Consider the following 26,730-nt stretch of genomic DNA (forward strand, 5'->3'; position numbering starts at 1 on the left):
ATATTGTAACTCGCTGGATATTAAAAATGAAATCTAGTATATGTCTAGTATCCATATTCATCACATGTTTGCATAGATTATTGGAAGCCCACTGCTGCAGATTTGGCTACGAATTGTAGATGTCTCTAGGGAACGTGCTTCACTCTCCAGCAGAGCAGCAAGCAGTTCCCTCTGTTTTATGTCATAATAAATAAATGTCACTTGCTGTCTATCACCGTATTAGGTAATGTCTCCCTGCTGCTTTACAGAGTGCCCACTAAGCTCACTGGCAGGCCTCACGAGAAATGCTTTATAGCATGGGACTTGTAAAAAAAAATTCACGTTTCTTGCAGATTTGGTGTGCTCGAGTTTTGAGATTCACACTGTTTATAGCATATGCAAGCCCAGATTGCTCAATGCCTGGATGCATAAGTTAGCAGTACAGATATTCTTTTTCACTGCTCTGGGCTGTAGTGAGGGCCATGTCGAGGACTGTCGTTCATGCGTATGCAGTATAATGGCTGCTGCCAATATCATTTCTTTTGCATGGCAAGGAGCCTTAAGAGGTTTATTCTGATCCATCTCTTTTCTTTCTTTATTCCTTCTTCATCGTCCACCCCATCTCTGTGGGGTGAGCAGAAGCTGTGCACGGGCGTGATGCAGTTTGCATACACGTGCATCCAAGAGCACGCCGTCTGGGGGCAGCTGCAGTTTTGGGAGTCTGCCTTCTACCAGGACGTGCAGCGTGACATCCGCTCCCTCTACCTGCCGCACACCTCGTCCCCGCAGCACGGCAGTACAACAGCACTGCCCAATGGAGGAGGGCAGCACAAGAACACCTCGCCCCCACTCAGCCCCCGCGAGGTACTTGCTTGCGTCAGCAGTGCATCTTAAGCAGTTGGAGCCCCTCATTGCCGTACCTTGCATTCTCGAGTGCTATGCAGTTCAAACTTGGTACGATGAAGTTTAACAGCACAAGAATTTTTCTGTACCGAGAAACCTTCCGGGGTGTTTAGGTGCGTGTCGGGAATTATTTTTATGAAAAATTTGTAAATCTGGGGCTTGCTGTTTCCAGATCTTATGGCAGGCTTCATCTTTCTTGGTGCTTTCCATGGATTGCAGATGTTTTACAAATCTTTCGGCTTGACAAGAATAAATGTTTGTGTAACTTATGTACATTTATTCCTGAGACCTGTGCATTCTGAGGCCAGCAGATTTTTATCTGATCAGTAGTCTAGCTGTGGGTTGCAAAAAAAAAAAGAATTGTGTCTTGAGAAGCAGTGTCTACAAACGTGGAATAATTGTGGGTGCTTTCTTCGAGGCTTGCGTGTTGCGATTTTATTCATTTGCACACTCTCAGTTGCTGCATTGAAGGAAGTGGCACCGCCACTCCTCTTCTCGTAGGCTGGCATTTATCCCAAACGAGCTGGCAATGAAGTTGCTGTATCATTTGGCTTCTTGTTGTGGATCTTAAAATTAGACGGCAGCCGAGGTTTCGTTCTTCGGAATTTTGGATGCATGTTGTCAGCCGCGGTGACAGTGGTGCCTGCTCCTAGTGGTTGGACAGAAGTGTGAAGAAAAGAAAAGTTTTGGAAACACTTGAACATTTTGGTAATTCCTTACAGCAAGGAAAGGGGTAAGTGGTCAGTGACAGCATTCATGAAAAACTCTTAGTTCACGATTTCTCAAACTCCTTAGTTTGAGAACTGGCTGTGTGGAAGGAAATAGGCTTTAGTACCATATTTACTCATGTAAGGGTCGCTCCTTTGTAATGGCTGCACCCTCAACTTGGCAGCTGGTAATTAAAAAAAAAAAGTCAACCAGAAGAATTGCTTCATGTGTGTGCATGTGGTGCGTTCCGCTAGGAGCTAACAAATGAAGATAACTGCCTGCACCACTCGGTACGAGCACTGATGTGTTGTCCTGTGTGCCGGGCTCTGCCTGGAACCTAAGCACTGCAAACTTGTCTTGTATGTTCGGCATTCATATGAGAAAGAACTAAAAGTTATGCTACGCAAAAGTTACAAGGGGGTGGACCCATGGTAGCAGTGCTCCTTGCGGCAATGCGCCATAGTAGCACGCTGTTTGCCCAGTGTCGCTAGGCCCAGTGTGCTTCGCATGAAGCTGCAGCAGAAGTGGTTAATTTGAATCTAGTCACGGCTTACTAAAAAGGTCGAACCGTGTTACCAGTTTACCGTCACGTAATAACCTCACATTAAAATGAACGTATAACTGATTTCCGCTAGATTTGGACAGTGAAATGCATGGAAAAGCAGGCTAGGCAAACGCCACCTTACACTGATGATCACGGGTTGCATGCATGGCATGCCGCTCAGATCTGTTGATCTAGGCATTGTCAAGTGCCAGTTCTTCGGAGGATCTTGATGTTAACTAAGAAAACGTGACATTCGCCAGCGAACAGATTCACCAACCTGTTTTACTTTATGCGCTTAATTTGCGCCAGTTGTCGGGCACACGTCCTATCATTCATACTTTCAATTTGTCATGTATTTGAAGGTTTCACCGGGACTGCACTAACTTGTCATAAAAATGCATGTGGCAGCATAAAAAAGGGACGCACAATCGGTGCCCTGCTGTAGTCAGAAAAATTTACGTGTAAGGAACGCTCCCTGTCAAAACTGCAGATAGGTAAGTGCGTGGGCCTTACATGAGTATATACGATACGTGGAACTTTGAACAAGCAGGCATAGTTCTGCAACTCCGAGGGGACGAAGCAAAATTATAACCTTATCTTTGTTGTTGATAGCAAAATTCACGTTTTTACTAGGGTACTTTCTTTTGCCATTGTGAGCTGAAAGGGCTGTTCAGCACTGGTGTCTCACTCTTGCCCTCTTTAGAGCCATTGTGTTGTATTGTTGTATCAGTGCTTTTGCTGTAAAATTTGGGCCATCAGGGGTGGTGCTTTAAGCTGCTTGCTTTGCATGGGTGTACATGTTTGGTGTCGTGGGGGACCACATCATCAGGTGGGGTCGATTTGCCATTGATGCCTTGAATAAGCACGGCCTCATCGTATTGTGTTGGTGTTCCTTTCCCTTCATGTGTCCCCAACTTTTTCCTGCTCTTTCTAAGCATGAAATGCTTACAGGTAGCATTCCACGGGCTTTGGAGAGCAGAATTAATTTAAGGCACTCCATTGTTCTCATGACGTGTTGGTATGCTTGCTATATTCTTGGCCTAATATGAAGAGCTTACTGCTATGGTTTTGTTCCTCAACACTCTGTAGATGCTTGTAGACTAGTTTGAATTAACTTGGAAAGCGATATGAGAGGAAAGTACTCATTTTGATATCAGATTATATGTATATATAGCATGTGCACGTGTGTTTGAATATCTTAAGAGCATGGGAAGTAGTAACCAGAAGCACTTCTTGATGGGCAAATATTAGTGATTTTACTGCACCTAAAATTTAAGTGTTTAAAGTAAGGCCTTTGTTATTGTCCGACATGGAGCTATATTTAAAGAAACATTGATACCACAAATATGGAAATGTGCTGCCAGCTTTCTATTTTTATTAGGTGCGCTTACTGCAGCCCATGGAAAAAAAAAAATATGGTGAATTTGTGTTCCCTGAGGGTATAGGTATTGCTGCTCGAAGTTATTGTTGATAAAAGAAAAAAAGAGCTGTTTCTTTGCGGATAAGAATTAAGCTTGAGTAAATGTTGATTGATTGGAGGTTCGGTAGTGACGTGGCGATGACGGGGGGTTTAAATGTGCCAAGTCTCTTTTTGTCGTACTGGATTGCTCTCAGCTACCTGCGGCAATGCATTTCATGCTTATGCCTTCTGTTGGCAATGAGATGTATTTTTTCTTTCAGTATGTTTTATTTTCTTTGCATTTTTTTTTGTGTTTTGTACCCTTGTGGGGGGGTAACTCCTTTGGGCTGCCCTCATTCAGTATCCTCCCCGCCTGCACCTGTCGGGTTTCGGTATGTCCCATGCAGAGGTACCTGAAGCACCTCCAGAAATGCAAAGAGGCCCCGGCGCCCAGGTTTTACCGTTTCTACCCTTTCGTCGCTGCAGCTGCTGCTGCTGCTGCCACTGGCTCCGCTGCCTCTGCTGTGCGTTGACGTCCGGCTCCCCCCTTCTTTTTCTATCTGCTCGCCATCTTTCCCTTTTTTCACGTTCTTCCTCCGAATTGTGGCATACTAGTCATCTTCAGCATTTCCTTCCACCCACGCATGTCACGTGCTAACAGTATGCTGCCTTCGATTTTTCATTCTAGTCCCTTAGCACTTGGCCTATGTGAGCAGTTCTAACAGCATTTATTACTAGCATTAGCAACTGCTGATTGGCATGTGTACTACTTCTTTTAACCCCTTGTGGTGTGTTTAACAGAGGCTCTGCTTGGTATTTTTTTTGCTACATTGCATAAGTGACTTGACATTCCAGTTGTTGTCCATCTCCAACCTGGGTGAAGATTATTGCGCTGCTATTTGTCGTTTGTACAAAAATGTTCTCAGAAAAGAAGAAAAGAAGCTTGCTTATGCCACCTGGTCATGGATTTTATTTTCATCAGCCGTGAGGGCTTTGCTTGCAGTGTCCTGTAGCCGTATTTTCTGCAATTTGTTGCTCCTTATGAGTAAGGTGGGGCCATAAAGAGGTCATCACTTGTTTTTTTTAAGAGCCATCTTAAGCAGAAGGTAAATTGCTCAGCGTGCCAAAGTGCATACAAAGTGAAGCCAGGCTAATTGAAATTTCATATATATGTTAATGGACTAACTCATTAAACACTGTCAACACTAGAGGAAAGGCCTGAATAACTTATATGAAACAGTGTCTTGTGGAGCATGCAGAGTTCTAATGGTCACCATGTTATGATGCAGGTAAAGAGACAGGTGAGCTCAGTTGGTGAAAAATTTTGACACAAGGGTTTATTTTCGAAATGTGAAATTCAGTTACGGTCAGCTCTTGATAATTTGATTTCAAAGAGGACAGAAAACTTGTTTGAATTGCACGGAGTTTGAATTATGGAAGCCCTTTTGATAGTACACTTGATGTTGACAGGACTGAAGATTCGGTTAGAGCGTACTAGAAGTTTGAATTAATGGTGATTTCCTGATTCATGCCATGGGTAGCACTAGGTGGTCATGGTGAACAGTGTGTACATGTGCAGAACATGTGGTGTAGTGAACTGAATACAATGTTAAGCAGCATTATGAAGCGCCAGCGGATATGTGGCTTTCAAGCTGCACCTTTGGCTGTTCTCTGTATTTTACTAGCTGTCGAAAATTGCTGTCGTATCTTTTCTTTTTACTGTGCAGGCTGTGGTTGTTTTTCAGGGCAGTTTTATGCTAGTGTAGGCCTAGTCATCTCGAGCGCATCATGGGTGAAGCTTACTCAGCACTGAAATGAAAGGCTTTCCAGAGCGCAGTAGTCCTTATTGTAGTCCTCATGCAGCTTGTAGCTGTCTTTTGAAAGGAAAGGTGATGAGTTGTATGGTTGGAAGACAAAACAAAGCCAGAAAGTGTATTCTTTTTTTTTTGTTATGTGGGTTGTTATGTGTGCCATTACCTTTCCTTAAATGCGATAGCTTGAGTTGTCCCTGGATGACCTAGACGAATTTCGCTGATTGGTTGAGAGAGGTCACACAACCTTGTGATGTCATCACAACCTGCTCATCATGGCAGCTGGCAACCTGGCTACCGGACTGTGAGCAACCTGCCCTCTGTGGCAGGTGGCAATTTAATGATTGGTCAAAAAGGCCATGTGGCCTTGTGACGTCGTCACAACCTGCCTGCCACAACCTAGTTTCTAGGCAGCAACCTAGATAGAAAATCGAAATTAAAAAAAAAACTGAGGGGACATTCAAGCTCCTTCTTAAGGTATGACGTGGTAGCTTTAATGGGTTAATGCCCATATATGCGGAATTGACAGTACTTGACTTTGCATTCATAGATTGCTGGGAGGCCTTGTACCACTCCTGACACAGTGGTGTGCAGTGGTTAAGCAATGCGCCACTGCCCTGAAATGGCAAGTGCTGCCACCGCTGGAGCTTGTGAGGCCCAGGTTGTTGTTCCCAAGCTACCTCTACCAACCAATCATTAATTTAATTGCCACCTGCCACGGTGGTCACTTTGCTTACAATCCAGTGGACAAGTTGTGATGACCCCAAAAGGTGACCCAGGTGGCCCACCTAGATTGCCGGAGCGGCCCGTTGCTTCGACCGCTCGCTCCGGCTGCGAGGCTTCAAACGGTCGCCAATGCCAACTCTGGAAAATTTTTTCTGACATGGGTGTAATAATGCTCTTGCATTAAAATTTGAAAAAGATGTGATATATGCAAACGTCAGCACCGTCATAGCATAGCATATACCTGCTACTGCAGCTAGTAGGCTGAATATGACAGTTGGAGTGAAAATTGCAAAGAAACTGACGCAAACACAGACAAAAGTTGCAATTGGAACTGCAGCAGATGTGAAATATAATGCTATCACATTCCACTCTTAAGGCGACTGAAGTGTCCCCATATTTTTTTGTCTATCAATCAGGGGCATCTGGTGAAATTGCTTGACATGTACTGTTGGGCGAGTTCGTTTGACATTATTTACGATAAGGCACTTGAAGTAAACAGCAGACAAAGAACAACACACGAGACACACATGTGAGTCTCGAGTGTTCTGTGTATGACGTGTGTTCTTTTCTGTCTGCCATTTACTTTTGGTACCTTATCGTGAAAAAAACGTATGGTGAAACTTTACAAAATTGCCTTATTTCTACATAGTTTCGAAGCGACAAGAGGAGCATGTATTGAGTAGCGACAGTACATTTGGCCGTGGGAGTTCAAAGTGTTTTTGCAAGATTTTCAGTGCTAGGGGTCTGGTCCTTGAGCAATGGTTTCTGCTTTTAGAGTGGAGTATGTATTTGTTATTCTGTAGGGCTATGTGTAGCATTTATGGGTTGAAAACATGAAACCTTATTTTCCTGTATGCAGCTAAGGTGAAAGCTTCTCTTTTTGCATTTTTCAAATCCATTGGCATGTCCTTGAAGCATCTTGCAGAAATTTTAATCTGCATGATGAGAAGCCCATTTAAAACTAAGGTGGAAGTGTAACGGTACTAAGCATAATGCTTGTAAGCTTACTTTTGATTGCAAGATTATCAGGTTTCTTCCAGACTTTCATCCGAAAGTAATTTTGCAGTTGTAATACCTCGTAGTTTTTCTGCTGGTTACTCACCAGTGTCCTCATTTTTGTGAAAATGCAGGCATAATTTGGGAATGATTTTTTTTTTTCATATATTTACCACTAATATTTGCCCTCCAGTTTTTATGTAAAGTCATAGGGAAGGCTGCATACTTTGTGTTGTTTGAAACTTGACGGTTTATATGTTTCAGGCAATGCTGAAAATATTGTTAACAGTTCTGTGCATACAACGTATGGCAAAGGGTACTGTCAACACAGATCCTGCTAACTGTATTCACTATTGTGCATTAAAATGTTGAACAATGGGTGCAAACCACTAACAGCCATGTTCTGAATGCTTTGTCCAAACACTTGTGTGTCAGATGCCTTTGTGGTGAAGATTGTACTTTGTCCTTCCTCTCCTGGCACGTGGATGAGTTTCTTTCTATCGGCTTGGGAAAATGCATGTGAACTTAGACAGCATGCAAATGGAGTACCTGGAATATGTCTCCGGCTGTGGTAGCGTGGCCTGTCATTTTCTTGCAACACATTTTATTGGTCTTTTGGTGGCAGTGGCACTGTGTGCCTTACAATGGTTGTTCTCAAGTAACATCCACCGGCCACTTGCATTGCGTGCTCTTGCAGAAAGCGTTTTCTTGGTTGTGACTTTACATTTTGCAATTGCTATTGACTGCATTGTAGTGTTGTTCTTGGCAAGGAGTTGTGTGCTCTGCTGTAATATTATTTATCTAGATGGCGATGCATGTTATCTTTTAGTGTAGAGTAGTATTTACATGGGCCAGGTATGTGCATAAGACGCTTAGAAAAATTTAAGGCTGCTTTTAAAGGAAGAAAAAATTTGGGTGTCTAACAGTAGTATGTGAACACTTTGGAGTTGTAACATACACACTGCTGGTGCATGGTGTGTGTAGCAGGTTGTGCTGCTAACAGAATGAGATAGTATCCGTTGTCAGAATGTTATTGAAATAGGGTAGCTCTATGTCTCAGTTGAAGGTGATGCAACAGTGTGATGATAATACTGAGGGTACCACTTTGAGATGCTTATTTAGGGAAATGCAATAGGGAGTGTATATTCATTTGTTGATGGTTCAGGTTTGTGCACAACACTGATATTTAAAAAGAAAAGGGAAATATTTAGTTTTTTTCGAAATTTGACATGCAGTTCTAAGCCAAGAGACTTTTCTCTCAGTCGGCGTTCATGGTAGTTTACTTTTTGCCTCCCTGCTCCATATCTCCACAGGGCTGGTGCTTTTTTTTGGTCAGGAAAGGTTCACGGTATTTTGCAAGGCTAGCTTTATTTCTCACACCATTGCCCTGGCACTTGCCTGCGTGTCACATGTATGAATGCTACTTAGTCTTTTTGCGGAGATCTCTTCTTTGTGCCAGTTTGTCTCGCAGATTGTGAAGTAAATCTTAGCTTCACCTTTTGGGTGATTAAACGAACACTCTTTGAAAGCATCTGATTGTTTGCTTTGTCAATCCATCGCCCACAGAACAAAGACTACCCATCGAGCTGGTTGAGGCAAGACAACTCAAGGAACAATCTTGACTCATCAAGTCGCCGCTCAGCCACACTAATAAAGCCACCCGAGCCGAGTGCATTGGAGATTGCTGCAGAACAGGTTGGTGTGTCCTTGCTGTGTTCTGTGTCTATCCAAACAGGAGTGGATTAATGGGGGAGGGGGGACAGGAAAAAAATTTTATTAATGAAGTTACAATTGTGAATGCTTCCAGAAACATTAAGTTTTATGTGCTGATTCAAGTTATGTTATTTATTTAATGTAAAACAAGTCCTTATGCACTTGTTTAATCTGTTATGCAGGTTAGTTGTTCGAGAGCTTTTAAGAAATTTTGCCGCAGGGAACTTGCCACAATGCATGCCATTGGTTTCTCCTGACATCAAGGAATGCAATAAGGATAAGATTGTCGTCCTGCATGTCATAAATGTTGAGTTGTAGGATCTTGAAGTTGCCGATTCGGAAGCAGGAATACGAACATTTATGTTTACATTTGTCCGGCTGCAAAAGGTGCATTTAACCGGCAAGAAAATTGGATTAAGAAAGTCTTCCCATCAGTCGATTCAAACTTGTGATGTTCTTACCGAAAACAAGTTGCCACAGTATTGGAGTGAATGGTGATGAAGCATATCCTGTGAGCCAAAAAAATTGTGTCGATGCACTCATTTTATTGCGAAATCGACTGGTGGTGGTGACACCTGTATTTAATTTTTTAGATTTTCTAGCTTATAAAAGCTCTATTTTCATTGAGAATTGTCTATTTTTTGTTAGAATGCTGTAGTCTGAGGATACAGGCCAACTTCAATTTATCATCAGTGTCTCTTTATAGGGGGAATGCAGCCTTTAGAAATTTTGATTATATTTCCTGATATATTTTCAAGAATTTTTGGACAACTTCGCAAAATTTTTTTGTTATATTTCCAGAAAATTGTTTTCTGATATATGTTTTTCTCTAAATCTTGTTAAAAGACTGCGATTTAATAAAATGTGGCTGAAGGCTGGTTTAACATACGCTGAATTCCTACTGGAATGCTACAGGTCAAGACATTCTTAGAAATATTTTTTTTTGCAAAGAAAAAATTTTAGTTTTCGAGCTTTTGCGATACAGTTTCCATTTATAAATCTAGAGTGAGAAGAAAATTTCACGCCGGAAATTTAAAATTCACAAATTTGAGAAACAAAGAATGCCTTTACCTGCTGTATGGTACTAGGAGTGCACGGAAACAAATGGGCTCAAAATAGACAAAATAGTCGCGAACAATTTGGCTCCGCAAGGTGAGGATCTATGCAGAAAATTGTAATGGAGAAAAACCCATTAATCGAGTGTTTCCCCACAATGCAGAGCCTGTGCAGTTCACAAAACAATTTTTTTGTGCAGTTTCCAGTAGATTTCAGCAGTGATACTCCGGGCCGCATAAAAAAACGAGGCGTACAATCGATTACAACAATTTTCCAAAAATTAATTTCTTGGCCATTTTTTGGGATTTCAAAGCTGCATTCCCTCCTTTGAGGGGAGGCTGGGGAGAGGGAAGCTGACCGCCGTCCACAAGCAAGAAGTCCATTGGCACCCATTTTTTGGATGAAGGAAGTTGAAGAAATGCACGATGCAAATCCACAGTGCTTCTTTTATATGAGCCTGTACCTTTTCCTTTAATTTATGTCAAAGGGTGAGTTAGTGCTATAAAAAAAAATTTAAGTGTGGAGAAAGGAGGATACATAGTGGGGAAAACACTACTGCACCACTCTTTAGTCAATTTGGTAGCTTGGAGGTAGTCACATGCAGCTTGCATGGGGTGGCTAGGGCGGCAACCATTCCCATGGTCGAAGGCATTTCATATGATCTGTTTTTCCGTTGTTTTTACAGCAAAGTGAAGCACACGAAGCGTGTGTTCTGTGCTACCTGTTGCTGTCAGTGCATGTGACTTCTCTCAGTGCGTTGATCCTCACTCTTTGTTTGAGGTGCACAGGTGTGATGCTGCATGTAGGGTTTCCCTCGTCCTTCAGATGCGCCTCCAGCAAAGTGGGCAGCTCAGCAAGGAGGAGATGGAAGAGCTTTCGAGCCGAGAGGAGTCCACGGTGTACAGCCAGGCCATCCATTACGCTAACCGCATGGCTGCCCTGCGGGTCCCACTTGACGCCTCCCGCCGTGCTGCCCCTGCAGACGTTGCTGCTGATGGACGCTCCAACTCCAACAGCATTATCACCAACAGGTCAGGAGACCCTTGCTCTGTGCCCTCTCTTGGTAGCATAGGAGTGAAGGCATTTAGTGGAATGATGACTGACGCCAACCAGGTTAATTTTTTTTTTTTTAAACACGACGTTTCGAGACTGGCTCGGTCTCTTCTTCACGGTGTGACTACGGGCGAGGCGTAGCTTGGCTTTTTAAGCCCTCGTGTTGAATACCTCCGGGTCAATGGCCGCAAATCATGGATGTAAGACGAAGGAAGTGTCCCCAGGGAGCGATTAACATTCCTTCGTGTCTGTTGTATGTGCCATGACTCCAGCAGAAGCCTCCTGTGCTGGTTAGCTTCGGCAGCGAAGGCAGCAACCCGCTGCTGCTCCTGGCACACTTTAGTCACCCCTGAAGAAGGGACCGAGTTTGTCCCGAAACGTTGGGTAAAGTTAAAAATATTGGTTGGCGTCAGTTTTCTCTCAACTAAGGTCAATATTCCTTTATTCTTTTGGGGTAATCTGCTGTCAGTATTGTTTCATTATTGAATAAAATAAGAGCCTATGCTATCTCCTAGCCAAATTATGTCAGCATTGTTTAGGTAAGTTTTAGGTAAGGTTTTTAGGTTTTAGGTTTGCGTAAGTAAATTAACCCTTTGATGGTTGAATTCTTTCGAGAATAAACTTTCCCAGATGGTCAAAATACTTTACTGCAGATTTTGGATAAAGAAACTGAGTAGAGACAGGAAAAAAATAGGAAAAATAATTATGGACAGTGTTTTGGCTACACGATCACTTAGAAATGCAAAAAGTCGGTAGAGCCATCGCTGTCAGTGTCAAACGACAAGACTTCGCATGATGTCTTAATGCCATGTTACCATGCATCTGAACAACTCGAAACTCAGTGAACTCTGAGAGCAAAAATATCTGTGTGAGCATCAGCAAGAACTAAACGAAGGAGAGTTCCATTAAAATACAAATTAACATTCGTAAACTCTGTAAACTTAGAGAGCAAGGTGAACGTAAATCGCGTTGCACATTGAACATCAAAATCTGTTCTCTGCAAGACTGTACCATAAGCAATTTACCCACGCTTCTTGCAAGTCCTAGATGGTGGCAGCACCTCCCCATGAGCATGCATCTTCAGTAGAGCATGAAATTTCAAACCGAACATTGGCACCGTTGCCATTCGTCAAGAACCATTTGGGACGGAAATCTGCCACCAGCAAAATCCATTGAAAGGTCACTGCTTGACTATTCGATTTTCCAAATTGTGAACTATCTTCAGACAGCTTGGGACTGCTGCAGTGACATAATGTGTGCCAAAAGTGGCCTTGAATGATATAAAAGTTTCTTTAATAACTTGCCATTGCAATAGGATTGTATTTGGAAGGGAATTGTGTGCAGCAAGAAGCATTTTAGCTACGACTTTCTCTCAGTATGGTCCTAAGTAGCACAAACCACGTCATCGTTTGTTCCCTGTCTGATCTAGTCCGACCGAAAATGTGAGGTCAGCCAAGGAGAGTCCTCAGTCTCCAGGGCAACTAGCCATTTGTAAAAAAACGGTCACACCATTGGGCAAAGCTGTCCTGGCTAATCAAAGAGGGGATGGGTGGAGTGTCCAGGGTGACAAACTGAAGAGCCTTTTGATACATTTTTGATGCTAAAAGGTGTAGGCATAGAGCCTATTGATAAAGATGGGGTTAGTTAATTCCTTCAGGTGGGTTGGTACCTTGTGTACCTTCTTTCTGCATCTATTTTGACTTCTAATATGCCATTGTTTGTGCATTTGAAATGCGAGGCTTGTTGCAATGGCTTACAACATGTGTAGCTGTCTGGCTGCATTGTCTTTACTTTGTAAAAGTCCGACAGGAATTCGTGCGTGTTTGTGTGATTTCATCATGCTTAGTGTATATAAGCACTGCCCTTATTGGAGAGTCATGACATCAATAGTTTTCATGGCCTCGTGGGCCATAACTTTGTTAGGATGTGGGTGGAAATCTTGAGGCTAAGTGCTGTGACTATTAACACCGTGGGCTTCACCAGAATCTGTTAATTTTGTTCTTCGTGGTGTTCATGTTGTAGTATGTTTTAATGCATAATCTTTTTCCGTCATTTGCATGTGGGGCTCGAAAAATTATATTGGGATAATTGTGTTATTTGAAAACCAAGCTACTCTAAGTATAGTTGCCATGAATTTCTGATTTGAAAAGAAAGGAAGAGTATATAAAAGAAGGATGCCTCGCCATTCATTCATGCTAGTTGGTTGGGCGCCCGTCTCGGCTGCGGGAGGTGGTTGGTTCGAAACCCACCGCCGGACACCCACCGGTAAAAATGGGTACAAGCGGGCCCCGGCCTGGCGCCCGGCTTTCATTAGGGGTGTTCGCTTGGGAGAGGCTCCGTAAACCCCGCTGCGCCCCTCACGGGCGAAGCCCCAGTGTCGGACAACCTCGGTGCCTGCTGAAGGTGGTGTCACGGCCAACGTGGCTCGAACATTCATCACCTGCAGCAGCAGTCATAATGTCATAATGAATGTTGAGGAAACACATGGTGAAATCGGTCTGTTAAGACAGAGGTCAGTCATTTCAGTTTCTGGATGCTTGATATGCCACTTTTGGTAATCACAGTGTGGCGGAGACAGACAGCGCCTGCGATGGAGAGAGTGGCTTTGGAGAGGAGGAGGCTTGGGAAGCGGTGGGCGCTGGTGTCACCAAGTTGGTGGGCCGCTTTGTGGACAAGGTGTGCCACGAGAGCGGTGTCACGGAGGAGCACGTGCGTGCCCTCCACCAGATGGTTCCTGGTGTGGTGGCCATCCAGCAGGAAATGCTCGAAGCTGTGCACCGGGAGAGCAAGCGCCTGCCACCCATTCCCAAGGTGAGGCGCTGTTGCGGCCGCAGATAATGTGCACACCAGACGGGGGATAGGTGAGCCTGAGATAGACAGAGAGGAGAAAAAAGCAAAATTGTTTTGAGGACAAAGGCTTTAAACCAGAGGTTCTCACAGTGGGCTCTCCATGCAGGCACCTAAATCCTTGCATGGCTCAAATTCAACCCATCTCTCTCTTTTTTTTTTTTACTAACTTTATTTTGGGACTAATCATAGCTGTAGTTGCATGTAGCCGGCTTTCACTGTACAGCAGTCATTATTTGATTGGGGCATTTTTTGAGAGGACATGCATATTTGGAGTTCCTCAGCATCTTTCAAAAAGCGTTAGGGTTCCCTAATGTTTAAAAAGGTTGAGAACACTTTTGAGGTTGAGGTGCTTTAATGCATACCTGCTGGTCCATCTTGTCTTGTCATCATCTTCTAGGAAAAAAGGGGGTGGGTGGGGTTCTATTAAGGGAATCCGCCTGATCACCTCATTTCTTTGTGGCAGGTTAGTTATCCTGCTGTCTGATCAGAGCGGAAAGCAGTTTATTTAGCCAGTGAACTCTTGTTTGAATAGACAGATTTTTATTCTATGCTGCGACGTTAAATTTATGGTGCCAAGTGAAACGTCCCAAATCCATGAGCTATGATTGGTCTAGCCGTGCATGCTGGTAGCACTAGGACCTCTCTCCATCGTTTGCATCTCTTTTTGGTTTGCATTCTTTTACCTATGCATTATTCTGAATGACAAAAGGATGCTTCTATTCAGAAGTGATCTTTTTTTCACTCTTGGGGTATCTTATTTCTTGTCAACTATTTATGAGGTGCAGCCAGTTATGTCACAAAATTATCTCTAGCCTTAATGCGGGAAAGTGCAGTGAATTGCCACTTGTACTTGATGCTTGCACTATCTCCTCTGTCAGTGAAGCTCTGTTTCTGCTAACACCTGCATATTTGACATCTCTGAAAGGTCATCTGTTCTAGATTCACTTGTTATCGGTGTTTGTGATCCCTTTAAAGAACAAGATCTTCTGAAAGTTCAGAAATGTAAGAATTTCATTGAGTCTGTCGACCATCATTTAGGAAGCACTGAGTTTGGCAATTGACATTTTTTGTGTGTGTTACCTCTGCGTGTTTTGTGCAGGTATTTTGCTAGCTAGTGTAGGAGTGGCCCAGATTTTTGGCATACAGTGGAATTGACCAGTTGTTGCTTGTTGCTGTGTTGCTGTAACAGCAGGTACTTGTGTTTATCAAATTAAATGGACAGAAAACTAATTTAATTTTCCCTACGTCAGCCTGGTGGGGGACATGCATCCCTGGTGCTGTTTCTGATTTCTCTTCAGCTTCTTATTCTACTTGTTCATATTATAGTCAGAGTAGCTTGAATGAAAAGGGGAAATCCTTCTCTCCCTTTTATCACCTCCTTTATTTGCTTCTAATTGGAGCTACTTTTGTCTCAATGGCGAATGTCATTCTTTGCTCTGTGCCTGTGCTTCCTCACACCACCAGCCCAAGATGCTGGTGCCCTGCCTACTGCAAGGAGAGGAGCTGGCCATGGAAGGACTGCGGGCCTACCTCATTCCAGATGGTCGCGAAGAAGGCACAGGGGCCCCAACCCTGGGTGGGCCCTCGCTGCTTCCTGCAGAGGGCGCCATCTTCCTGACAAACTACCGCGTCATCTTCAAGGGCAGCCCCCTCGACCCATACGGTGAGTCTGTCATCTGAACTGCAGAACAGAGGCTGCTATGCCTCCATGGGTCTTCAGCGCTCACAGCCTGAAATTCCTGTTTGGACTAGTGAATTGTTGTGCGAACACAGTGTTTTAAAACAACATCAGCATGGAAATTGGAACAGACAAGTGCTTTGTGTGTCTTGTTTGTACGATTTATTTTTAATGCGTTAGCATTACTGTTGTCACACCAGCACCCCGCCAATGTCTAGTGTCGCAAAATTGGCTGATTGGTCAAGAGAGGTCACGTGACCTTGTGACATCATCACAGCCTGCCCACCATGGCAGGTGGCATTTAAGTTAATGATTGGTCAAAAGTAGTCACATTGCCTTGTGATGTCCTTGCAACCTTAGACAGCTACCTAGATAGAGAATCGTAATCAGAAACCAGAAAAAAATTGATATTTGCAAATGTTGGCATCGTCACAGCAAAGCGGATACCTGCTGCTGCAGTTAGCAGTCAGATTATGGTGGTTAATAGATTGGCAATTGCAACGTGCACAGAAATTACATTAGAAGCTGTGACAAATGTGGAATCTAATGCTGTTGCATTCCACTTCTTCTTTTGTGTCCATGGTTTTTCGCGCTTTTTTTGCTTCTGACAACATGCCCACACATGGAACACTTCAGGTTCTTGACTGGATGCAGCTCTGTAGAACAAATTCTTCTTTTGTCTGCAAAAAAACTGGGGTTGTTGTGTTTCTTCTTTTACCGGTTTAGATTGATGCAAGCTGAAAGACTTGAGTTTCAACAAAAGTATTTCAAGGGGCTGTAGATTATTTGCGGACCGATTTTTCGTACTCAATGAGACCCGAAAAGTGGTTAAATAATCAAATGGTCTGAAAAATTTGTCAGCTTAAAAAAACTTTGCTCTGAAGAAGTGGCCTCAAAAGTTGTGAACTTTGTTGTTTCTCACATTCCATCTGCAAGCTACAATATTAGATTGTACTCGTATTTCAGCTAGAGTCTTGCATTCGTCGTTTCCGTACCACTTCACGTCTGTCCGATGTGGTCACGGGTCATGCTCACAATGCACGCCTCACATTGCGAGAGAGAACAGTCTGTTTCAAGGGGAAATGACGGTTCCAAAGATTGAGAGAGAGAACCATCTGCCCTGCATCATGGGTGGTCTTGTTTTAATCATGGTGCATGCTGCCATTGTCCCATTTTCAACACGACCGCACGCCCTGGCTCGTGTGCTTTTTTTGTTGTTGTTGTTGTAGGGAACCTTGATGGCAACAAAGAGCATATCATTCACTCAAGTGACAACAGTGAGCAAGCCTATTCAAGCCAATCTGGCCTATTGACACCATTTAAATCCAAGGTCACACTTTTCATGGTGGCGAAGGGCCAGCTGGTGGTGATAGCAATGCCCATTTACATCTAAGTGTGGTAAAAAAAAACAAAAAAAAACTTCAGGTCATAAAAACTACCCCAGTACTGCTGACTCCTATTTCAGACCAAAAAAATTTTACTTTTGGACTCCTAAAGGTCCAACTGTTTGTCATGAATATATACAAGGTGCGTGACAGTTCGTCGGTGAAGTCGGAAAAATCGGTCCGCTACCATAGTTTGTTGTTGAAAAATACATTGCTGTTTGTGTTAGACCGTGCTCAAAGAATAAGGTCAGATGGACAGGAGAGGATAAGAGTGCTTTATGCCATATATGTGTGTTTCTTCTCTTTATGCCTGCGAATGTGTGCCATATCGCTTTCAACGATGAGTTTTAGGTTTTCAGCCTTAATCTATTCAGAAAAGATTGGTTATGTCAAATGTGGCCAAGGTGGATTAGTCACGACATTTGAGAAGCACTTGGGATGTGTTTTGTGTCCCTTGATTCATAACACTTTTGATTCTCAAGCTCCGTTTTGTGCGCGGTTTTAGCATGCGAGCAAACGGTGGTGCGGTGCTTCCCGGTGTCGACACTGACCAAGGAGAAAAAGATAGCTGTCCAGTACCTGCAGCACTTGGAGCAGGTGCTGCCCGAAGGCCTCCAGCTGCGCTCAAACACCTTCCAGGTGTGCCTGCTCCTCGCTCTTTTTTTCTTGCTGTGTTATTATTTGTCTTCGTAATTCTTACAGCCGTCCTGCTTGTTCTCTCTCTGCAACAGACTTTTGAGTGCAAGTACAGACGCTTGTATGTGATCATGGGCCTTTGACAGTACAGCATGGATGCTTCTGTATATAATTTGGCACAACCTGTTACCATTACCCACGTTGTTGCTTCATGAAGCAGTGACATTGCTACGGTATAAAGACTTTGGAGCCATAGGGGCTTTCTCAGGGAGAAAAATAAACGAGTTCTTAGCGTAAATGTTCAGTGTTGTTTTGTTCATCACTACAGTAGAGCACAGTTGCAGGGTGCTGTCACTCACTGCACAGTGCCAATCATCCTTTTCTTTTTCTTTCACTTTTTTTTTCTGTGTCTTAACACTACAACAATGAACTAAATATGTGGAAGAACATGTGTACGTGCACTTTTGATGGCCTAAAATTTTTTTTTAAAGATATGAGTGGGTGCCCACTTTTTCTGACTGCAGCTAATGAAGGTGGCCTTCGAGGATGAAGTGACGTCTGAAAGCATAGAGGCCTTCCGCAAGCTGCTGGGGCGAGCCCACTGCCCACCAAGCCTGTTTCAGCTTTTTGCGTTCAGTGGCCACATGGCCACACCGCCAACCCCATTGCATAAGAAGGAGAAGCACGCCACACTTACGTGAGTACTGCACATTCCTTCCCTGCATCACATTCCTGCTCAAGTAACTGCACTCTGTCATGGTACCTCTATGGGACTCATAATGCCCTTTGTGAGGGCTGGATGTCTTTCATACCTCTAAGGGATGTGCAGTAATGACTGGCCGCATTGGATGAGCGCTGGGTGTTTGTGAATGGCTGTGAGACGTTCTGGGAAGTATTAATTCTCAGAATACATTCTAGACATCTCTTGGTGTGGTAATGTTGAAAGTGCTACATACCAGCTGCGAAAGGTTTTAGGTGACATGATAACATGAGTTAAGGAAAGGAATGTTATATTGGGGAACAGTGAATAAATTTGCACAAAATTTTGTGCACATTACTTCTAAATAATAAATTAAGGCCTCAAGAAAGATACTTTATTAGTTGTCCAGTGCAAAATTCTAGGGGTTAATATATTACAAGGATGTGCAAAATTTCACTCTAAATGTCATAATTGATTAAAATTGCAAAATCGAAATGCCAGGAATTGTCGCAGAAACATCTGAAGTATCACGAAATAAATTTATGTTTAAAGGTGCACATTACACTTGAAATTGCGAAAAAAAAAATTGACGTTGTTACTGCCGGCAAAATCTATCTGCGCAAAAATGTCGGGCAACATGCTACCTTACTCACTGTTTTGCAAAATATCGTTTACTGCACTCGCTGTATGGAATAAAAGCCATCTTTTTGCAACAAGAAGGATCCTAAATTCATGTGAAGCAGTAAAATCACTGCAAGGTACAGCACACACACTGAGAATAGCTGTGAGTTTGCTGTGTACACAATTATGTACGAAGCACTTGAAAGGGTTAGCAGACATTTTAACTTACTAGAAGGGTCTGTCAGCATTCGTTGATGCAAGACTGAAGATAATTTCTGATACCAGTAGACTTCTGTCCACATTTGTGTTGTCCTTCGTGCAAAAGAAATTTTGAGGTCATCATCATAGTTTTTTTTTTAATGTTTCACCCTGAAGAGAAAAAATTGGCAGTGGCTTAGCTTGGCTATGCCAGGATATACGTAGCGAGAGGTACGTTTCCCTGGCCGAGCTTGTTGTGGTCGTTGTATGTTTAGCAATGAGAGACATTGGGCTCCATCTCGGTGGCTATGCGCTGTCTAATACGCTCGGCAGTTTGGCATCTCTGGCAAGCCGTTCCTTTCTCTGTTCGGGCGTCTCCGCTGCTCTCTTCGCCTTATTACGCTCATTCTCTCTTTGTTGAGTAGCCAAGTGCCAGGCGACAACCTCAGGGTTGGAAGAGTTTACCTCCTCTTGTATATGCTGCCATTTAGCAGTGCTTGGACTCTCATTCTGTGCATTCATGTCAAACGTTGCGATACAGCCGCCGGTTACATCTCCGCCTTTTATACGCAATGCCGCGCATGTGACGCATGGTTCGGGTGATAGAGGAGCGTGCCGCGAGGCGGCGACGAAGTGCACGGCGCGCTTCGTTCCGATGGTGGAGCGTGCAGCGGCGGCACAGCCGTGGCGATGGAAAAGTGCACTCTGCACCTGCTGCTCCTCTCCGGTTGCCATGATGACGGCGCATGCGCACAACTGGCCTCTCCCAGCCACCGCGAAACGCTCGACTGGAAGCCGAGTGTAACTCTCGCTACAATACAGTGTAACTCTATAGTCGGATACAACTCAAGAACGAAGCAGCAAACACCCCTAAAGGAAGCTCTGCAGCCAATGGCATTGATCAGTTATCATGATGTCACAGTTAATCCCCTAGCTTAACATTGCTGGCAGGGCACCTCTATGAAATGGAGTTAACCTCGACATCGTGACATTTGGCTGGAGGGCCTCCTTCGAGGGGTGTTTGCTGCTTTATTCTTGAATTGTATTCGACCCATGTATGAGACCTCTTTATTGCTCACGATTTTGAGCGTATGAGTTGAGAAGTCGCACGAGCTGGAAATGTATTGTTAATTTGTTATGTACGGGCACTGAGCCACTAGGCAATGAGCCTTGACAACTGTGAGGTTGAGTAGGTTGGCGCATGAGCCATTGGCTTTTGACTACTGGGATGCATTTCCTTGTAAATACTGCCTTATAACAATTTTAACGACGTTTTACTCTATTCGGCTCGTGTTGCTGTCTGATTGATTGACCTACCTCATTTATTTGTATTGGAAAGCTGTCGTTCACCAAAGGCATGAAATCTCATGCTATAATGCAATGAGCAAAGCTCTTTTGAGCTAGCTGCAGTGCATTTGATCCGTTGTTTCATATTATTTGCACATGCTTTTTGACTTTGGTGGCACAGAATACTGCCAGAAGCGTAAGGACGGAAGCATTTCATTTATTTCATTTATTTCTCCCGAGGGCATTACATAAGGGGGGGCGAATTAACATGATGTACAAAATCTTGAACGTGGAAAAATGTGAAGAGCAAAATACAAAATACAATGAAGGCAAGCAAAAACAAAAGCAAGGAAAAAATACAGTAAAAAATGCAGACATACATCTAAGTCAAATAACAGCAAACAAGCAAGCGCAAAAGAAAATTACACCAAGGCATCATACAGAGTCCGGCCCTCCTCCATTCTTTGTAGGGGCAAAGCGAAACGGCAGCTGCTCAAGACAGCCATGAGGGCAGGCTTCAAGCCGCGTCCCTCATCTCGCAAGCAGAAGTATGTGGTGCAGGGGCCTATGGCTGCCAGGACCCTCCCGGCCGGGGCACGACCGCCCTATGAACACGAGGCTCCCGACCGGCCCCTCACCTTTCTGCAGGACGACGATTGCTCGGGTGAGTGCCTTGCTTCGGTTTTGATTGTGTGGTCGGCTATGTAATTGCTGGTGAGCGAACAAGAGGGAAAGTGCATCTGTATGATAAGCGATGACTGACGTGCACGTGCTGAGATTGACATGCTGGTACATTGCAGTTCCGCAAGCATGCTGCATAACACGCGATCCTCTTGAAAGGCTTAATGTACTCTGCAGCTAAACCATGTGGGTGGTCTTGTTAATTAAGCCCAGCAGTAATTGAACCCCGTTATAAGAGGCACAGTGGTGACAGACAGCTGGGAATAAGGAACATTTTTCATGCACATGGTTGGCTGCTTTATTTCTCCCATTAAGTGGACCCCTTTTGCAACAGATATTGGGAATAGAAAATATTTGGTTATGATGGATGAGTTATTTAAGTTTTGATCAACAACCTCACTTAAAATATACATTTCAACTACTTGTGGCTGTTCGCCGCCACTCTGTGCTTGCAGCACCATCACTCGCAAACCGCAGTCATGTCCGTGCTTGAGGGAGATGCCAATGAACGATCGCTCATGTGGCATTTGTTACAACTGAAAATAATGCAGAGTGGGCGGCCAGCTAGCTGCACGTTGGTTGTGAACGGTACGTAAAGAAAAGCTTCCTACGTACTGGCGGGGGTACGGGCATGAGTGTGTGGGCGTCTACATGCCCTGAGAATTGCGGAGATGTGCAGCAGGAGCGCATGGCAGGCTGACCTGTTTGTGACCCTCCCACGATATGGAAGCTTTAAAATCGAAAAAAGGGCCATCAGCCAGTGGTTTTCATGGTCCAGAGGTCGTGCCACAAACCATCAAGCAAGCCTCCAATTCTGCTCTGCAGCCCTTGCCACCATTCTAGGTTCGGATGATTTCTGTGCTGCACTGATATTAACACGTGCCGCCTCCACTCACAGTTTTGAGGCTTGGAGAATTTACAGTGGAGACCGTGGAGATCTGACAGCTGGGCATGAGGAGAGTCCGCTTCCCAAGGCAACAATGGCTGGCACACCAAATTTGTCTAAAGATGAGTTGAGCTTGCCAACATGTGCAGCTGCAGGGCAGTAGGAAGACATGTGTCTCGACATATGGTGTCCTCAGGAACACCATATGTCAAGCAGTTGAAAGTAGACAGCTTCTTTTGCAGCTATTAAACTGGTTCGATAGGATATAGCCTTCATTTGTGGAAATCTTAGCCACTTGGTGACAACTTGATATAGGAGAAGATCAGTAAATTAGGAAGACATGGAACCCTGCTTATAAGGGGCTGCTTATGTAACAGAATAACTTCTCTCCAGAATGTGTCTGTTATAAAAGGGTCCAGCTGTAAAATTTTTGATGATGACTTTGAAAGGAGGCATGCATGACATTGTTATTTATTATACATAGTTACGGTGTTCATTTGCACGAAATGTGATCGCACCTACTGGAGTCATCAAGGTGCCCTCCGTGTGGAAAAGACATATGAAGATGATGCATGGTAATCACTGTGGCAAGTCACCGTTTCAAGTACTCTCATCACAACGCTTGCTGCCAGTGGAATGGATTTTATTGCCATACCTTTGGTAGTTATGCATTGCACGTTCTTGTGGGAAAAATTTAACGAAAAGTTCCATTCGGTGTGAGTTAGCATTGATGCAGTGTAATGGTCTGGGAATCTGCAATGCGGCAAATGCTATCATGGAGACTATGCAGTGCTGCAAAGAATTTAAGGCTATGTTAGTTTGACTAACAATTCTGATGCTGAATTGTTTTCAAGCTGCACACTATGCAGTGGTGAGTTGAATTTGATAATTATGACTCGTTTGAGGCAGTCGAGCATATCTGTCACTGGTATGAGGTAATGTTACCAAAGTTCAAAATAAAGGTTGTCATAATTGGTTCAAGTTTTCAAGGCAAGCGAGTCCATCCTAACTGCAAGAAAGTTGTAGAACCCCATGTTCACCTTTTCATTTGACAGCCCATTCCAGCTCCTCACAGGCCTTGCAAGATGGAATGCAGTGCTTATACGGCAAAATTTTTAAAAATGAGCTTCTTTTTTTAAGATATTTTTTTGCATCTTTTTACTCTCAGATGACGCAGAGTCTGCACCTCCTCCACCATTGCCGGCCGTGCCACACCTTCCGCACCGGTCTCTGGAGAAGATGAGTGACACAGTGTACAGCCGGGACTGGCAGCGACTGCACCTGGGTGCACTGGGTGCAAATTCGACCATGTCCCGGGGTCGCCCTGAGGGCTTCCGAATTAGTTCCGTCAACCTGGGCTACACAGTGTGCCGCAGGTAAGTCTTGCCCAGTGTTTATTATTCACATTTTCTTTGCAACTGAATGTTTTACAGGGTTGCACATCGATAATTTCTTGCCCTTTTTATTTTTTTATGCCACCACCGTCTTTTTGGTGGGTGATAAAGGTGGATTGTTATGTCATCTCTGATGCATACAGCGTCTCTTGTTCCTTCTGTTGCACTTTCCCTCAGCTGAATAGCCAACCATACTCTACAAGCTTGGGGCTCTATTTGCATACACTGGCATATGTAGTCCACGGAATTTTGGGAATGCATCGTTAAGATTGCTATTATCGTTTCATCTAATTCGAGCTCATCAGTATTATGCAGTCGCAGATATGGTGTGGCAGAGTGCTCAGTAGCACATGTTGTTTTTTTTCCTCGTTTCTATGTTACAGCTACCCGGCACTTGTGGTGGTCCCGCAAAGTGTTCCCGACGACAGCATCCGCAAGCTGTCTCGTTGTTACAGGCATGCAAGGTGAGAGATTTCTGCACATATGGTTGACTGAGGAGTTCTTAAGCCAGGTTCTCCGGAACCCTTGTGCATTTTTTGGGCATTTCCTGAGCGGCTTTGCATCTGCAGACTTTTTTTTTGCAATCATATTAGGAAGGTAGATAGAGAAGCCAAGACACGATAGCGGTTCCTTGCACGTTTAGGAAGCCATTGGGGTTCCTTGAGTCTGAGAACCCCTGGTCTAACAGGAAACGCTTTTGATCTTTTTGCTTTTTGGCTTGGTGTCCCACTGTGACCTTGAGATTGCCTGTGCCCATCAGGGATTGATTAAATGCAGTTGGCAGGATGCTGAACAGAGGAAAGTAAGTGGACTGGTTATTGCGGCAACCTGACTCAACTTGTGAACCACCTGAACAGAACGACTGTTTGTGCTTTGCTCGCTAATTGAAGGTGTGCCTAAATTGACATTGTTATTAATGCTGTTTTCACAGTGTCATCTCGGAAGTAACTGTTCTGGCATTTGGTATGCTTCTAGGGTCACACTGGGCTGATGGGTGTAGTATTACTTTTGCTGTGATAGGTGCAGATTTTATTACAGAACGTCTTGAAGTATAAATTAAGGTATGTGCAGGTCAGTTCTGTTCCAAGAGAGAGCTTTGATTCTCATAGTTGAAACCCACCCAGTGTAACCTCCACATTTGAATCTGGTGCAGACCTTAGTGAACATTTCCACTATGCAAACACTTCCAGAACATTGGCCAAGGAGCTAAATATTCGATATTGTGTCACTGACAAGAAAGTCAGGCCCATGGAACATTCCTGTGTGCATATGATCGCTTGCTTCGATGCACATTTTAATGATGCTCTTGCACATGGCCTTGCAGGTTTCCCTCGGTGTGCTGGCGGCATCCAGGCACCAAGGCACTGCTGATCCGGGCAAGCGGCTTCCACGGCAAGGGCGTGATGGGCATGCTCAAGGGTCACCCGACCACCTCCAGTGGGTCTCCTTCACCCTCCACTCTCCTCCTCTCCCCCTTCCTCATTGTGGGCCAACTTGTCGGTCAGTCCGCACAGTGCCTGCAGTGCCATTACATCGTAGCTGTAGCCAGATCCTGACAGCTTGAATGTGTGTAAATGTTACTTTTTAAATTGAATCAAACGAAACTTCGATATTTCAGTTGGCCCACTGGGTATTTGGTATAGTTAAGTTCTTTAGTCATTTTGGACAGTCAGAACTGTGCGAAAAGCCATTTAGGACAAGTATCACTTCTTCTGGCATTTCTGATCTTTTCCAGGAGCATTTAGAGCTAATCAGTGCTCACCTATATGTCACCTTCGGGTTCTTTTGAGAGGTGACAGAACAGCCTTGAGCCTGGCTTAGAATATTAGGATAGAACAGAACAGAATCGAGGACACGAACTATTGCTTCTTCATCATTCACCTACATCTTATTTTTCCTTTTGAGAGATGGAAGCACTGGTATAAATCGGGCTCGTAGGAATAAGACCCATGGTGCACATAATGTTGGGATTTTCACCCCAGTGCAAGTGCTTTTGTAGTCACACGGAGAAACACGAGTTAGAGGGGCATTCTTAATGCAGTGTGCTGTTGTGGTTCCACTCCTTGCAGGCACGGCGAGCGAGACGTCGTCCTCGATCGAGCAGGAGAAGCTCGTGGCGGCGCTGGTGCGGGCCAGCCCCCTGTCCCAGCCGTCGCGTGCCTCGCCCGGCGTGCACGACTCGTCACTCAGCATCAGCTCCCTGGTGCTCGAAGGGGCCCAGGACAACTTCCCCACACTGACACCCGAGACGGCGCGCCGATCGCACAACCCCTTCCAGAAGGCCGTCAACAGCCTGCGCTCCTCGGGTGGCAAAGGGGGAAAACGTGAGTGTTCCTCCCTTAACTCCCTTCGGTTGGCTTTTCCCCTCAGCGTTGCTTTTGTGGTGGATTTCAGTGCCAGCACTTTGCCTTAAATTTATAAGTCAAACATCTGGAGTGGATCTTGGGTGTGGGGGAGTACTATGGGACGTCATGGCTGCCATCTCCTTGTTTCTGAGGCTTTTGTCGTCTTTAAATTTAGAGTTGCCAGTGTGCTGGAAGGTATGCAGGGGCAGGCTAAGCGGGGCTTGTGGTTTGCAAGATATACCATGTGTTCTTGCTGTGCCTTTTGTGCCAGTGCACCTGTGAGTGAGCTCTCCTCTACTCGTAATACAGGGGAGGTGCCCACAGTGTCAGTTCATAGTCAGTGCCACAGCAGGTGATAACATGGTGCAAAGGAAAGTCATGAATGATGGAAAGGCTAGGAAGGGCATTTTAGGGCTCTTTTCAATCAACAGCGTACTAGAGAATGAAATGGTGCTCATGAGAAATCTAGTCGTTTCTCTTGCATAGATGTTCTGGAAGCCCAGTTGAACGTGGCCAGCACATAGTCATGTGAGCGTCACATGCAATTACTGTAGCCCTAGTTATTGACACGTTTTGTTGTGAACAATGCAAAAGAGATTGTGGGTGAGAAAAGAAACACAGGACAAACACTGGCTGACAACTTGTTAGCCAAGAAAAGTCATACATAACGCTTAGCTTGCCAGTCTTTGTGCTTTAGACAGTCTGTCCTGCGTCAGCACTCCTTGCTGGAGTATCAGGCACTGGTTTTCATCACTACAGTAAATTGCAATGTTAGACTGTACAGCTACTTTTCTTGATATATCACTAGATTTTCAGTCATTTTCTTTTTTAAGTGTGTATGGGCAGCCAAGAAAGTTTTATAGCCAACTAACCGTAATTCATTGTATGACAGAAATTCCTCCAAGTGACTTTTAATTGAAAACTGCATTTGGCCCTACATGCATCACATGACGTACACACTGGTCTTGTGCGCAGACACATTTCACAAGTTTTTCAAAACGCCCAGCCACAACAGCAGCACTGTTATAATGGAAGCAAGAGCACAAAAGTGGTCTAGATTCGACTAGCTAATCTTGGGGCCCTTTATTTGCATCCTGGGTCATGTGTTCGGGCAGCATTCATCCAGTTGATCTCTAAGCCTCCCTGAGGGCAAGAGAACGACTTCACAGCTGAAATTGACC

At 44.3% G+C, this 26,730-nt stretch overlaps 1 protein-coding gene across 2 annotated transcripts in view; it reads left to right on the plus strand.

The window, feature by feature from the left end:
• Positions 1-26,730, plus strand: part of LOC144128418 (myotubularin-related protein 13-like) — a 77,067-nt gene that overhangs the window by 15,772 nt on the left and 34,565 nt on the right. For both annotated transcript variants that reach the window (XM_077661807.1, XM_077661806.1), the window contains exons 14-25: positions 619-843; positions 8,633-8,761; positions 10,661-10,866; positions 13,453-13,699; positions 15,203-15,401; positions 17,307-17,440; positions 17,962-18,134; positions 20,714-20,907; positions 22,979-23,186; positions 23,588-23,668; positions 24,529-24,641; positions 25,274-25,528. In XM_077661807.1, coding sequence (XP_077517933.1) covers positions 619-843; positions 8,633-8,761; positions 10,661-10,866; positions 13,453-13,699; positions 15,203-15,401; positions 17,307-17,440; positions 17,962-18,134; positions 20,714-20,907; positions 22,979-23,186; positions 23,588-23,668; positions 24,529-24,641; positions 25,274-25,528 — 2,164 coding nt within the window. The remainder of the gene's footprint in view (positions 1-618; positions 844-8,632; positions 8,762-10,660; positions 10,867-13,452; positions 13,700-15,202; positions 15,402-17,306; positions 17,441-17,961; positions 18,135-20,713; positions 20,908-22,978; positions 23,187-23,587; positions 23,669-24,528; positions 24,642-25,273; positions 25,529-26,730) is intronic.

Source organism: Amblyomma americanum, chromosome 4 (genome assembly GCF_052857255.1).
Source record: "Amblyomma americanum isolate KBUSLIRL-KWMA chromosome 4, ASM5285725v1, whole genome shotgun sequence".
NCBI classification, from domain to species: domain Eukaryota; kingdom Metazoa; phylum Arthropoda; class Arachnida; order Ixodida; family Ixodidae; genus Amblyomma; species Amblyomma americanum.